Source organism: Myotis yumanensis, unplaced genomic scaffold (assembly GCF_028538775.1).
Source record: "Myotis yumanensis isolate MYYU_CA2020_CCGP unplaced genomic scaffold, mMyoYum1.0.hap1 SCAF_2, whole genome shotgun sequence".
In the NCBI taxonomy this organism is placed as follows: domain Eukaryota; kingdom Metazoa; phylum Chordata; class Mammalia; order Chiroptera; family Vespertilionidae; genus Myotis; species Myotis yumanensis.
This window is the reverse complement of record NW_027223753.1, coordinates 1,126,899-1,139,650: the sequence shown is the minus strand read 5'-3', so window position 1 is coordinate 1,139,650 and position 12,752 is coordinate 1,126,899. Positions and strand designations below refer to the sequence as shown.

Genomic DNA, 12,752 nt, shown 5'->3' with positions numbered 1-12,752 from the left:
CCCTGTGCCTGAGCCCCAGGGGCCCCAGATGGTCCCACCCGTTCACGTCCAAAGCGCCTCCACTTGAAGGAACCGGTTCGCGCTCTCTTTCCCGGGCGGCACGTGGAGAAGGGAATCCCCCCCCCCCCCCCCCCCCCCCCCGGCACATTCTGGCGTCCACCCGTGGGCAGTGGAGGTCCAGCAAAGGGATCGCTCCTGGGAAAGCGCTGGCCACAGGGACGGTAAGCGGGGGTGTAGTTTGGAAGTTCTAATGAACTGGGTGTAAAAATGGGTGATTCTGGGTCTCAAGAGAGACAGCTCTACTCGCAGATGCTTAAAGCTATGCGCAAGGCCCGAGGTTTGTCTGTGAGCCCTCGCCATGTCCTGCCCGGAGACCCTTCACCTCCCGCGCTGGGTCCAGACGGTTGCGTATAAGAGACCGCGGTGCACACGCAGGAACGGGATCTTCTCTGGACCTTCTGCTGCGGATCCATCACGCAACCGTTTTCCAACCTTCTCCCACGTGTGAACGTCAACAGTTCCCTTCAGGAAACCAGGGGCAAGTTTCATGAATGAAGATCAAGGGATCAAGAATTTGACGTTTAACAGAGAAACCTCGGGCCTTGCGCATAGCTTTAAGCATCTGTGAGTAGAGCTGTCTCTTGAGACCCGGAATCACCCATTTTTACACCCAGTTCATTAGAACTTCCAAACTACACACCCTGCTGCGTATCCATCACGCAACCGTTCTCCAACCTTCTCCCACGTGTGAACGTCAACAGTTCCCTTCAGGAAACCAGGGGCAAGTTTCATGAATGAAGTTTAAGGGATCAAGAATTTGACTACGGGCCCTGACCGGTTTGGCTCAGTGGAGGGAGCGTTGGCCTGCGGACTCAAGGGTCCCAGGTTCGATTCCGGTCAAGGGCGTGTACCTTGGTTGCGGGCACATCCCCGGTGGGGAGTGTGCAGGAGGCAGCTGGTCGATGTTTCTGGCTCTCTGTCCCTCTCCCTTCCTCTCTGTAAAAAATCAATAAAATATATATTTTTTAAAAAAATAATTTGACTCCGGGGGTGGGGGGAGGGTTGGTAAGAGATCAACCAAAGGACTTGTATGCATGCATTTGAACATAACCAATGACCACAGACACTGGGGGCTATGGGAGGCTAGGGGAGGGTCAAGGGGAGTAAAAAAAAAAAAGGAGACATATATAATACTCTTTGTAATACTTTAAGCAATAAAACAATTTTTAAAAAAAGACCATTGAGCTAGTTTCATATTGAAAGAAAAAAAAAGATTTTGACTACGTTTAACAGGGAATCCTCAGGCCTTGAGCATAGCTTTAAGCATCTGCGAGTAGAGCTGTCTCTTGAGACTCGGAATCACCCATTTTTACACCCAGTTCATTATAACTTCCAAACTACACCCCTGCTTACCGTCCCCCTGGCCCGAGCTTTCCCAGGAGCGATCCCTTTGCCGGACTCCACGGCCCACGGTGGATGCCAGAATGTGCCTGGGCGGGGGGCTCCCTTCTCCGAGTCCCACTGGGGAAAGAGCGCGAGAACCGGTTCCTTCAAGTGGAGGTGCTTTGGGGATTGAGAAAATGAAAGACAGACACAAAACAGAAAGGAAAGCTGGGCCCGGGTGGGCTTCCGTCCTCTTCTGGGGGAGAGGCAGAGACCAAGTCCCAAGGCAGCCTGTTTATTTTAGAGTCAAATTCCCCAAACTATCAGGAGGTTTCACCAAAACTCCAGCGAAGGGAGGTATTCCCGGTGCTTGACGGGATTTACACAATAAAAACCCATTCCCGCATCTGGGCTTTGGAGAGTGGAGCTGAAGGCAGGCTCACCTTTTGGCCAGAAATGCCCCCAAAAAAGGGCTATGCCCAAGCCTTGGGTTCAGTCAACATGACTTACAGGAAGCCATGGCGCCTTCCCTGGCAGGGGGGCTCCCACAGTTCTCCACAGACACAGTCCGGGCCGTCGGGAGCAATGCCCGGTCCTGGATGGGGCAGGGGTGCCCCCAGGTGTGCCTGGAACATCCCGCTGGGCCAGAAATTACGGAAAACCCATGGAATGAAGGACACGTGACACAGGAATCCAGGGGCTCTTGAAGGGACTCCCTCTACAGACCTGGGACAATTTTAGCACCAGAATCAATGGGATTCCAGGGTCAGATCCCGTGAATGAAACAGGAAACGCTGAGGCCATCATATCAACAGTGCATGATGGATGGATGGATGGATGGATGGATGGATGGATGGGTGGATGGAAGGATGGATAAGTGAATGAAAGGGTGAGTGAATGGAAGGAGGAAGGAATGAATGAATGCATGGGTGAATGAATGGATGAACGGGTGAATAGATGGATTAGGGAGTGAGTGGATGGATGAAGGAATGAGTGAGTACATGAGTGAATGGGTGAATGGATGGATGGGTGAATGGGTGAGTGAGTGAATGATACCTGAGGACAGGGCCTCCTTCCAGTGAGCGGTGTTGTTCAGAGGAGAAAATCAGTTGGTAAATGCAGGTGAGAAATGGAACGTGCTCACAGGCTGAGGGCTTTCCCCAAACTCGCTCAGGTACACGAGCCTCACGTCTCAGGGTTTCTCCGGAAGTCTGACCCGGAACCGGAGATTGACCTGCCCTCAAACATCTTGTCCAAGTTATTTTTATTGATTAATAAAAAATTTAAAACATATAAAATGGCCAGTTGGAAATCGCTTCCCAGACTGTGAGTCATGTGATTCGCAGACATGACCCCGTCCCAGTCCCAGCCCAGGAGGAGGCTGAGGCCCGTCCTGCAGCTGAGCTCAGGACCCGGGCGGCAGGTAGGGCAGGAGCGCCCTGGGCCAGGGCCTCACACGCGGGGTCAGGAAGGGGAGGTCAGGCACCTCAGGAGCCCGGTGGGGAGACGCGGGTGGTCCCAAGCCCCCGGCACAGCAGGTGGTCTCCTCCTCAGCCAGGTGCGGGCTGGCCTCCCGGAGGGGGTCCTGCGGCTTCCCAACGCTGTAGCTGGTCCCTGGGGGCCTGGCCGCTGCCCGCAGCCTCGCGGAGATGGCTCAGGCATCTGCATCTCCCAGCCATGTGTCACCTGGCGGTCACTCTGAGGGAACACGGATGCTGTCTCCTCCACGGGCTCCGTGGTGACATCTGGCTGGACCTGGGAGGCCTGCAGGTCCGGACGCCTGTTCCTTTCAGCCTACTCTCTTGTCCCCTGTGAGGAACACTGGGCTTGAAGAACAGGGGCCGTTCCCGCCTGGACAGGATGCTCGGGGTCAGCCACCCCCAAGGGCAGGAGCGGGGCCTCCCTCCCCGACTCAGCACACCGTCCACAGAGGACTCAGCCCCGAAAAGACCTGTCCCTCCCCAGCCCCACCCCCCAGCCAGCAGCCTCACCTCCTGGGTGGGGACAGGCAGCAATTCCTGAGAAAAGGCTTTCAGTTGGGCGAGTCCTCCTGCAAATCAGAGACGCCCCGTCAGGAAGGGGCCGCCCGGCCGGGGACCAGGGGGCCTGCTGCTCACGGGGAACCTCCCAGAGACCGACCCGCTCAGAGGCAGCAAGATCCAAGCACGGGCTCCTGGTCGGCCTGTCCCCGGGGCCGGGAGACGGGGACGGACACGGGCCCCTGCCACCTCCCCTGCTGCCAACCCGGCCCCACCTCAGCCCCGTGGACCGTCCACAGGGAGGGCTGAGCCCCCCCAGGGGAGCGGCTGCCAGGAGCCGGGAGGAGGGACCCGCCCGCTGGTCAGAGCCAGGCCCTGGGCAGGACACCTCCCGGGTGAGGACAGGGTGCAGCCTCGACCACAGCCCTGAGCCTCTCTCTGCTCAGGGCCCCCCCCCTCCCCCTCGGGCTCTGAGCACACAGAGCACCCTGGGCAGGGACAGGGGAGGGAGGCATGACGGGGCCTCCCGCTGCTCTCGGCTCCCTGTGCTCCTCCGTCCGCTGAGGGCAGGTGGGAGCTCGGGCCCTGGTGCTGCGTGGGCACCGGGGGCACCAGGCTCCTCAGATAGGAAGTCCCGCCCCCGGGCACCACAGGCCGCCTCTCTATTTGGGGGACAGAGCCAGAGCGGTGTCTGGGATGAGAGAGCTGGGACCTGAGCCCTGACGGAACCAGGGGCTCCTGCTTACCACATGACGTTCTGTTCCTGATGGACATGAGCACACGTGGCACAGAAATGCCAGTGATGACGAGGATGACGAGGATGACAAGGATGACGCTTACGCTGATGATGATGATGATGGGGCCCCTGGAGGAGCATGTCACATCTGCGCTATTGGTCCCAGGTGTCGCTTCCCAGGCAAGCGGGCCACTGCACCTGGGGGAGGAGGGGCCCGAGGGCAGCGGGCAGGGGCACCTCGGTCCCTGGCGCTCACCCCGACCCCGAGCGTCCCCTGCGCAGCCGGGAGCACAGAGGGGGAGGCTGCTGCCTGGGGTGGGCCTTGGAGGGGGGCCTGTGGGGCACTCAGGTCTGACTCTCCCTGTCCCACAGCCACGGGGAGACGGAGGGAGGGGAGGAAGGGGCAGTACAACCGGTCACAAGAGAGGGACAGCGAAGGAGATGCCAGGGGTGAGGACAGAGTTGGTGTCAGGAATGGACTGTGAAAGCCAGTGGCCCAGACAGAGGGACAGACCTGGGGGGTGGACAGGAGGAATGGGGAAGATGGAGACAGAGAGACAGATCGGTGGGAGGGTGGACACACAGGACGCTGGGCCTCCGTGTGGCAGTCACACCAGAGACTAAGCATCCAGGTCACAGCCGGAACCGGCTTGGGGGTGGGGGGTGGGCACTGGGGCTCCCATTTCTAGGGGAGTTGACTCCTCACTCTGGAGCCTCGTGTCTGCACCCCTGACTCCGAATGGCAGGACCCCTCAGCCCTGACACCGGGGACACCCCGGAACACAGGGTGGGGTCTCTGGCCGCAGCGCCCTGAGCCCCGCATCTGGGATGTGCTGACCGGGCCCTGGGCTGAGGTGACAGCGGTGTGGGAGCCACAGGGTCAGCAGGGAGGCCGAGAGGTCACCGTCTCCCCGATGGGGGTCCCTCATCTCCCAGGGGGGCCCTGGCAGCGCCTCCTGGGACCCGGGTCACCTACCTGGTCCAGGGCGTGCAGGCTGCCTGGGTGCCCCCCGCAGAGAAGGTGCCCGGCTGGCAGTCTTCACACAGCGTGTCCTGCCACTCGGTGCCTGAGAAACGACAGTGTTGGGCAGAGGGCTCCTCGGGGACCCCTCAGGCCGGGGTCCGGGACCCGTGTCCTCAGGGGGAGCCGCGCTCAACTGTCTCCCACACACTCTGTCCCGGGCGGCAGACGCTGTGGGGCCTGCACTGGACGCAGGAGTCCCCGTCCTGTCGCTCACAGAAGTGGCCGCGCCCGCAGCCGCACACGGTGTTGGTCCGGGTGGTGCAGTTCCATCTGGTCACCTGGCCCAGGCCTGGGACCCAGAGAAGGAGCTCAGAGCAGCAGCAAGGCCTGCCAGGGCTGGGGGAGCACCCCGTCCCGGGAGGACACCACGCTGAGGGCTGGGCAGCGCCCGCAGGCCTGGGGAGGGCACGGGGACAGGGGTGCAGCCCCCTCTCCTCCCCCTGGACCCTGCCGGCCGCAGCCCAGGCTCAGCCGGAACATAGGCCCGGAGCTGCCGGACGCAGAGGCCAGTCCCAAGGTGGGTCCAAGGGTCGGGGCTACAGCAGCAGGGGATGGGAGCAGGGTCTTCTCCACAGAAGGCCAGGCCTCTTGGGGCGGCTGAGACCTCCCAGCCTGAACCCCAACAGGAAGTGGGGAACAGTCCGCCAAGAGACAGGCCCAGAGGCGACTCCCAGGACCGGATGCCCCTCAAACAGGTTTCCCTCCTGCAAACCAGGCAGGTCAGAGTCAGCCACAGGGCAGGGCCCTCAGCGGGCAGCAGAGGGGCAACCGGCGTGCCATCCCCCCAGCCCAGCCCAGGCAGCTGCTTCCTTTGTGGATGCAGCACCCGACCCACTCCCACGGCACTGAACCCCAAAGCATTGTGGGCTCCACCTTGGTCCGGGCCTTCCTCTGGTGTGCCGCAGCCCACTGCACCTGTCCTGGGCAGGGTGTGGAGTCCTGGGAGCCGGTATTGCAGGTGGAGGAGGCCCGGCCCCAGGCAGCCTGAGGGCCTGCAGTCAGTGTGGCCGGGATGGGGGGCTGGGGGCTCGGCACAGCCGGGGTTGGGCTCCTGGTCTCACCTGGGTCACAGACGCGGCACCGCAGACACTCAGGCAGGCCGTTGAGGTGGGCAGTGTAGGTGCCCCGGGTGCAGGCCACACACACTGTGCTCCTGAGCTCCCCGCAGGCCTCCTGCACCCGGGAGCCTGCAGCCAAGCGGGCACACACTCAGGGCGGGACGGCCCCGGGAGCCCTGGCAGGTGATACACCCCCCAGGGGTCACCCCGCCTGGGCTGTTCCCCAGGCCAATGAGCCAGCTTGGCAGGAAGTGAGAACTTTCTGGAAGTTGGGGGCCGCCTGGGACACAGAGGCCTGGCTCTGAGCCCCCCTCTCCGGGCCTGAAATGGGCTGCCCACCTCCAGCCCCGCCCTGAGCAGTGAACTGAGGGCGGGGTGGGAAGCTGGGGGTGCCCTCTGTGCCCAGGGCCTTCAGGCCTCCCATGAAGGGGTGCTGGGAGCAGAGGGGCTCCAGGCCAGGGAAGGGGGGATGCCTGTCCCCAGCACAGCCCCGCCCCCGGCGCCCCCCATGGGCCCTGCAGAGCTGCACCCACCTGGCCTGCACCTGGGGCAGCACATGGCCCCCGTCGGGAACTCCTCCTCTTTGCATGAGGGCTTCCCCAGTGTGCATGGCGGGCCTGTCAGAAGGAGGAGGCTCAGGGCCTAAGGGAGATGGGGGGGCGTTGGAGCAGAGCAGCTGCCTGGGCCTCAGTCTGACCCTCCGGGAAATGGGCCATGCCCTGCAGGGGGCCCAGGACAGGATTGTCTACTGAGGATCCTAAGAGCCTGGGTTTGGGACCACCCTGTGTGTGACCTCTGACCCCCTGGGCTCAGGAGAGTGGGCCCCGCCCCTGGGAAGGCCAGGGCTGCTCTGACCCCACAAACTCAGCCTCGCTCTCCCTGTGCTGCACCCCGAGCCCTGGAAGCTGCCAGGGAAGGGGGGCTCTCTGCTGGACAGGGTCACAGGCAGGGGGAGGCAGAGGGGGATGTGGGGGAGGGGGATGGGAAGATGAAGTTTAGAGGGAGGGGGAGGGGAAGGCCTGTCAGTCAGAGCTGCTCCTGAGTGGTAACCACGGGCTTAGGAGCTGACGGCTCTGGAGCTGATGGAAACGCACAGGAAGCCTCCCTCCCGGGCACAGACACCCAGTTCCTCCCCAGACGGGGCCGGGCGGTGGGGGAGGATTCCGCCCTGAATGGGGGGGGGGGGGACAGGGGTCCACAGAGGAGAGTCCTGGGAGGGGGTGGTCTCCTGCTGGGCCCAGTCCCAGCGGCCAGGGCTGTGGGCAGGGCCGGCTCCCCCACCGGCGCTGGGCTGCTGGGCGACACCGTCCCCGACTCACCAGCCTCAGGACGTCAGCCGCGGGCGCCGGGCTGCAGGGGGGTGGCCCCCAGCCGGGCAGAGGCTGCATGTCCACCCCGGGACCCTATTCCCTGACCGCGGCCTCGGGACTCCGGCCGGCAGGACAGATGGACGGCGGGACAGACGGGCTCATTGAGACTTCAGCTGGGAGGCGACTCCCAACCAGAAAGTGAATCCAAACTGAGCTCCACGTGAGCCGCCCAACACCCACCACAAACGCCAGCCAATCCTCTACCAGGAGGGCGGGCCCGCCACGCCCAACCATCACATACAGGGCGGACTGTGCAAGCCCAACCAAGGGCCCAGCCAATCCTCTAACAGGAGGGCGGACCCGCCCCACGGTCTCTGAAGGGCCAACCGCACAAGCCCAACAGTCACTGAGGGTTCACACAGGCTGAAGGGCTCCCCTTCCGGGGGAGGGGCGGGGCCCAGAGTGAGTGCAGGTCCCAGCTCCGCAGAGCACTTCGGTCCCCTGTCTGGTCCAGGAGCCGCCTCCCCGGCCCGAATGCCCAGTAGAAGCGGGCGCCCCCCAAAGCGCATCCCACTCCCCTGTCGCTCTGCCCCCCAGAGAGCTGACCTGCAGCCTCTCCCCACGCGGGCAGAGCCCTCTGAGCCTCCGTGACCTGTGTCCCCTCTGCCTGGGGAGCTGTTTGCACCCACACATTCCAGAGGGAGCCTCTCAGGGGAACTCTGGGCCCTGGGGGTGCGGGAGGGGCACTGTCACCCCTGAGCACCTGGAGGGGCTCCCCACCATGTGCACTTACACCCTCCTGCCTGCAGGGGGCGGGCTGGGTCATTCCTGCCCCCATTCCACAGACGGGAGGTGGGGACTCAGAGAGACAGGGCCGGGCCCAGGGCTCCGGGTGCAAACGGTGCTCAGACCCAACCCTCATCTCTGACCTCAGAGGCCTGGGCCTCCACCTCCGCCTCCTGCTCACACTGTGGAGGCGGCACAGGCCCCTCGGGGGAATGAGGGAAGCGCCATGGAATGAGGGACACGGACACAGGAACCCAGGGCCTGGAAGGGACTCCCTCTGCAGGAACCTGGGACCTGCCTCTGGCTCGTGTGTTTCCAGGACGAGGCTCTGCCGACGCCACTGACTCCGCCGACCACCAGCTCAGGCCCCTCCCAGGCGCGCTCTGCGGTGGTGGTGCCAGCAGAGTCCCCAGCGAGGGGACAGCAGCCAGGAGGGACCAGCAGGGCCGGGGTCCCCTCCCTCGGGCCGGAGCTCAGCTCCTGCGGGAACCCCTTGTCCTCTGAGAATGGAGCCCCAGGTGTGCGCCCCAGGCTCCCCCAGCACCCGCTCCCCCTCCTGACCAGCCGGGTGCCCACTCGCCCACCCAGGGCCGGGCAGGGCAGGGCTGAGCGTGCGCACTGAGAGGAAGGCTGAGCCCCCAGGTGACAGGTGTGAGGGCGGAGCAGGACTCACCTGGATGCGGGTGGGGGGCGGGCAGCTGGTCCAGTAAAGACTCTGGTTCTGACTCAGGGGAGGGTCCCCTGTGGGACCACATTGTCCGTCCACCGCGGGCGGGGCAGCAGGGCCGGGGCTGGGACGGGGCCGCTGCAGGGCTGAGGGCGCAGGGGCCATGCGGGCTGCACGGAGCTGGGCCCGGGGCTCCTCCCGGTGCGGGAAGGGCTGCAGCGCGGGCACCTGGGGGAGCGCCCGGGTCCAGAAGGGGCTGCGGGCAGGGCCTGGCCACCCGCCCCGGAGGCACCGGCCACCTGGTCCCTGGGTACCCTGAGGCCCCTCCGCAGGCAGCCCCGCCCCGGACGCCCCCCGCCCGGACCTCCTCCGCCCGGACCGCCTCCCGCCTGGACCGCCTCCCGCCCGGACCCCCTCCCGCCCGGACCGCCCCCCGCCCGGACCCCCTCCGCCCGGACCGCCTCCCGCCCGGACCTCCTCCGCCCGGACCCCCTCCCGCCCGGACCGCCTCCCGCCCGGACCCCCTCCGCCCGGACCGCCTCCCGCCCGGACCGCCTCCCGCCGGGACCGCCTCCCGCCGGGACCGCCTCCCGCCCGGACCGCCTCCCGCCCGGACCGCCCCCCGCCCGGACCGCCCCCCGCCCGGACCTCCTCCGCCCGGACCGCCCCCCGCCCGGACCTCCTCCGCCCGGACCCCCTCCCGCCAGGCGGTGGACGGTTTGTAGTTTGCTCCGCCCAGCGGTGCTCAGGGGACCGGAAGGGGAGGTGAAAACAACTTTTTACGATAAACAGAGAAGGACCGGAAGTGGGGGAAGCAGTGCCCTGGAGGGGCCTTGGTGTTTGCAGCGCCGTGATACCCAGTCCCTTGGGGAAGGTGCGGGAGGTGACTCGGACTGGAGCCTCCCCCCCCCCCCCCCCCCGGGCAGCGGGACTCCCCCACCCCCGGGGCAGCGGGACTCCGGGCCCGACAGGCAGGGGCGTGAGAAACGCAAACCTGCGCCCTGGCCGGTGGCTCAGTGGTGAGCGCGTCACCCTGACCCCGGCACCCACCTGGGTGCAGGCGGATCCCACCCCGCCGGGTGCGTGCAGGAGGCGGCCCCTCCAGGCCTCTCCCCTGTTTCTCTCTCCTCCCTCCCCTCCCTCCCACGCCCCCTAAACCCTGGGGTGAGGATTTACAGAGAAAATGAAGAGAAAGACAGGCGCCCCCTGTGACATGAAGGGGGGCCGGGAGGTGGGCTCAGCGCAGGGGACAGACAGCACCGCCAGCGCCATGTGGGGACGGGCCAGGGGCGGCGGCCTCCGCTCTGTACGGGGGCGGGGCGGGGGGGGGGCGTGGGGACCGCTGTGGGGCCCGGGCATCCCAGAGGCTGCTGTGTGGGTTACACACCGTCACCCACAGCTCCACCCACACAGGAGGCCTCAATCTGCCTGCGGTTGGGGCTGGAATCACAATCTGAAGACACAGGTGCCTGACTTCGCTCTGAGTCAACAAAAGCGAGATCCTGAGAAGGGGTCTGTATTCAGCAGAACTGGAAACTTACATATAATTTCCTGCTGGTGGGACACCGGAGGCCATTCCCCTAACCTTTCCCTGTTGACCAAACCTTTTTTTATATATATATATTTTATTGATTTTTTACAGAGAGGAAGGGAGAGGGATAGAGACAAACAGATCAGCTGCCTCCTGCACACCCCCCACTGGGGATGTGCCCGCAACCAAGGTATGTGCCCTTGACCAGAATCGAACCCGGGACCCTTGAGTCCGCAGGCTGACGCTCTATCCACTGAGCCAAACCTGTCAGGGCCAAGCCCTACCTTTGACGTGTATGTCTGCTGTCCTGAAGGCCAATGTGTTTCCAGTGAATAAAAAGCCCTGGGTCCCCAGGTTCCGGGAGCTTAGTCCCGAGAGCTGAGTCCCCGCCTGGCTCCCCAAACGCCCCCCAGATTTATGTTCCCGCCCGGTGTTATTCCTTTACGCGCAGCCCCTTCCCAGATCCTGAAGAGCCCTCGCGGCAGCTCCGAGCATTTCACCCCAAGGTCTCCTCTCACTGCAGAGGCTTGGGGACCATCTCAGTGGCTGTGCAGGAAAAGCTATACATTCTGTGCTGATCAATTCTGCAGCCATGTGTGCGGTTCGAGGAGAGACTGTGATCTGAGAATGAGTCGCACACACTGAGGCGTCACCTAAAAGCATTTTGTTGGGGGAACAGTTTGCGCTGAGAGCAGCTCAGACCCTGTTTCTGGTGAGTCTCACCCACTGGTGACCCCGCCTGAGCCGTGGGGGTGGGAGGCCCGGGGCCATGCAGGTCCCTCTCTGCCCTGGAGGAGGCGCCCCTCCCCGTTCATGTGAGTCCCAGCGGCCTCCTGGGTCTCACTCTATGCCGTGGGCTCTGGCTGTCCCTCATGTTGGTGCCAAATCGCCCCGAGTTGCCCCCAGGACCGCCCGCCCTCAGAGGTCTGTGATGCGATCCCCTGCCCTGGGCGCTGGGAAGGCCTCAAAGCACCGACGTCCCTGGGACACTGGGCCCCGCTGACCAAACTGCTGGCTCCCAGCTCCGTCCTCCATGGCCACCAGCAGGCTCCTCGGACAAGGGCTGCTGGGCCGGGCCCGGGCATGGGGACGGGTCCTGATGTCCACGGGCGGGGCTCGCAGCCCAGCACCCTCTTCCCACTCCCTGTGCCTGAGCCCCATAAGGTTCCACGCATTCACGTCCAAGGCCACCTGCCCAACCCCCTCAGCCGGCACAGGGCCTCCTCCCGGGTCAGAGGGTTCGAGGTTGAGCAGCCGACTCACCATCAGCCCCAGCGCCTGGACCAGAGCCGGACCCCGTGGGGACGAGTGTCCCTGCTCCTTGTCAGTGGGGTAGGTCTGGAGGGGGTGGGGGGGGGGTGAGAAGGCTAAAAAGGGCTAATTCAGATGTAATCCTCATATTTGGGGGGCTAGCAGTTGGAATCCCTGCCAGCAACCTAACCTGTAATGAAGTCATTACCTCCTTCCCAGGAACTGGTCTTGCAGAACCTGTTACAGAGGCCATAAACCTGGGCACGGTGCACTGCCCGGAGGGAGGGCTGTTATCGCTGGTGCCAGGCCAGGCCGTGAGATATGGCCTGGAGACCCCCAACACCTGAGGGCCTCTTGCAAAGCCCATGAAAAGGACCGGAAGCATAACCCATATTTGCAGGACAAAGACCACAGGGAGATATAAAATGAGGGCCCCTGCATGGTTCAGGACTCTGATATGGAAATTATCTCCCGGAGTCGCCGGTGTAATTAAAACTGTGACCTCTCCACTTCTTCAAAGCGTCGCTTGGTTTTTCTGGGGTCTTCTGCAGCGTGTGGTTCCCTGACCAAGAAGCTAACCGTGCTTTTTGGCTCTTGCCTCCGGTGAGTGGATGGGGTTGAGGCCCGGGGGCCCAGGACAGGCCTCTGGAAGGCGCGCTCTGCTGCTTTTAGCAGAATGGAACCGGGGGAAACTCCAGGCGCTCCCGGACCTCAGCCAGGACCCGGCCGGCATCTGGAGAAAGAGGACGGACACCTCTGGACCTGTCGACAGAATCGGTGATGTAGGGGCCCCAGGCGCACTCCAAGCGAGTAGAAGGGGGAGCCTGATCACCTCCCCAGAAGTCATAGGACTTCGTCAGGTTAATTAGTGAGGAATTGGGTGGACTGTTTTTTTAAACTCTGAGTGAATGTCTGGTGAAAGTGTGTGAGTGTGGAGGGAGGGGGCCTGCCCTCTCCTCTCCTTTGTGAGGCTCCACGACTTCGGTTACGGAGTCCGAGTGGGCCCCGACCTGCGGTTCCGCGATTC

General features: G+C 64.0%; 1 protein-coding gene and 1 long non-coding RNA gene across 11 annotated transcripts; one reads left to right on the top strand and one right to left on the bottom strand.

The window, feature by feature from the left end:
- Window positions 1-2,630: 2,630 nt before the first annotated feature.
- On the bottom strand, window positions 2,631-9,320 carry LOC139002783 (tumor necrosis factor receptor superfamily member 14-like). Of its 6 annotated transcripts, XM_070403900.1 has the most exons (9): window positions 8,950-9,037; window positions 7,500-8,756; window positions 6,714-6,822; window positions 6,184-6,309; window positions 5,271-5,411; window positions 5,075-5,165; window positions 4,109-4,296; window positions 3,375-3,433; window positions 2,631-3,234 (listed from the first exon to the last, which is right to left on the bottom strand). In XM_070403900.1, the coding sequence occupies exons 2-9, from the start codon at window positions 7,566-7,568 to the stop codon at window positions 3,178-3,180; spliced, it is 840 nt and encodes a 279-aa protein (XP_070260001.1). In that variant the 5' UTR covers window positions 7,569-8,756; window positions 8,950-9,037; the 3' UTR covers window positions 2,631-3,177. The 6 variants fall into 6 exon arrangements, with proteins under 6 accessions (XP_070260001.1, XP_070259998.1, XP_070259999.1 ...); XM_070403897.1 differs by lacking the exon at window positions 7,500-8,756 and having other exon boundaries at window positions 8,950-9,320; XM_070403898.1 differs by lacking the exon at window positions 7,500-8,756 and having other exon boundaries at window positions 2,631-3,192; window positions 8,950-9,320.
- Window positions 9,321-9,571: 251 nt separating this feature from the next.
- On the top strand, window positions 9,572-12,229 carry LOC139001593 (uncharacterized). Of its 5 annotated transcripts, none has more exons than XR_011470071.1 (5): window positions 9,572-9,817; window positions 10,357-10,455; window positions 10,586-11,186; window positions 11,683-11,806; window positions 11,945-12,229. It is a non-coding gene; the product is annotated as an uncharacterized lncRNA (long non-coding RNA). The 5 variants fall into 5 exon arrangements; XR_011470072.1 differs by having other exon boundaries at window positions 10,357-10,664; window positions 10,998-11,186; XR_011470068.1 differs by having other exon boundaries at window positions 10,357-11,186.
- Window positions 12,230-12,752: the final 523 nt, after the last annotated feature.

Excerpts from the sequence above, each read along its gene's own strand:
- LOC139002783 (XM_070403897.1), bottom strand. The coding sequence starts at position 9,108 with ATGGCCCCTGCGCCCTCAGCCCTGCAGCGGCCCCGTCCCAGCCCCGGC. Across the intron at positions 6,823-8,949 it reads CGCCCCCCACCCGCATCCAG|GCCCTGAGCCTCCTCCTTCT; the intron begins GTGAGTCCTGCT and ends CATCTCCCTTAG. Across the intron at positions 6,310-6,713 it reads CTGCCCCAGGTGCAGGCCAG|GCTCCCGGGTGCAGGAGGCC; the intron begins GTGGGTGCAGCT and ends GCTTGGCTGCAG.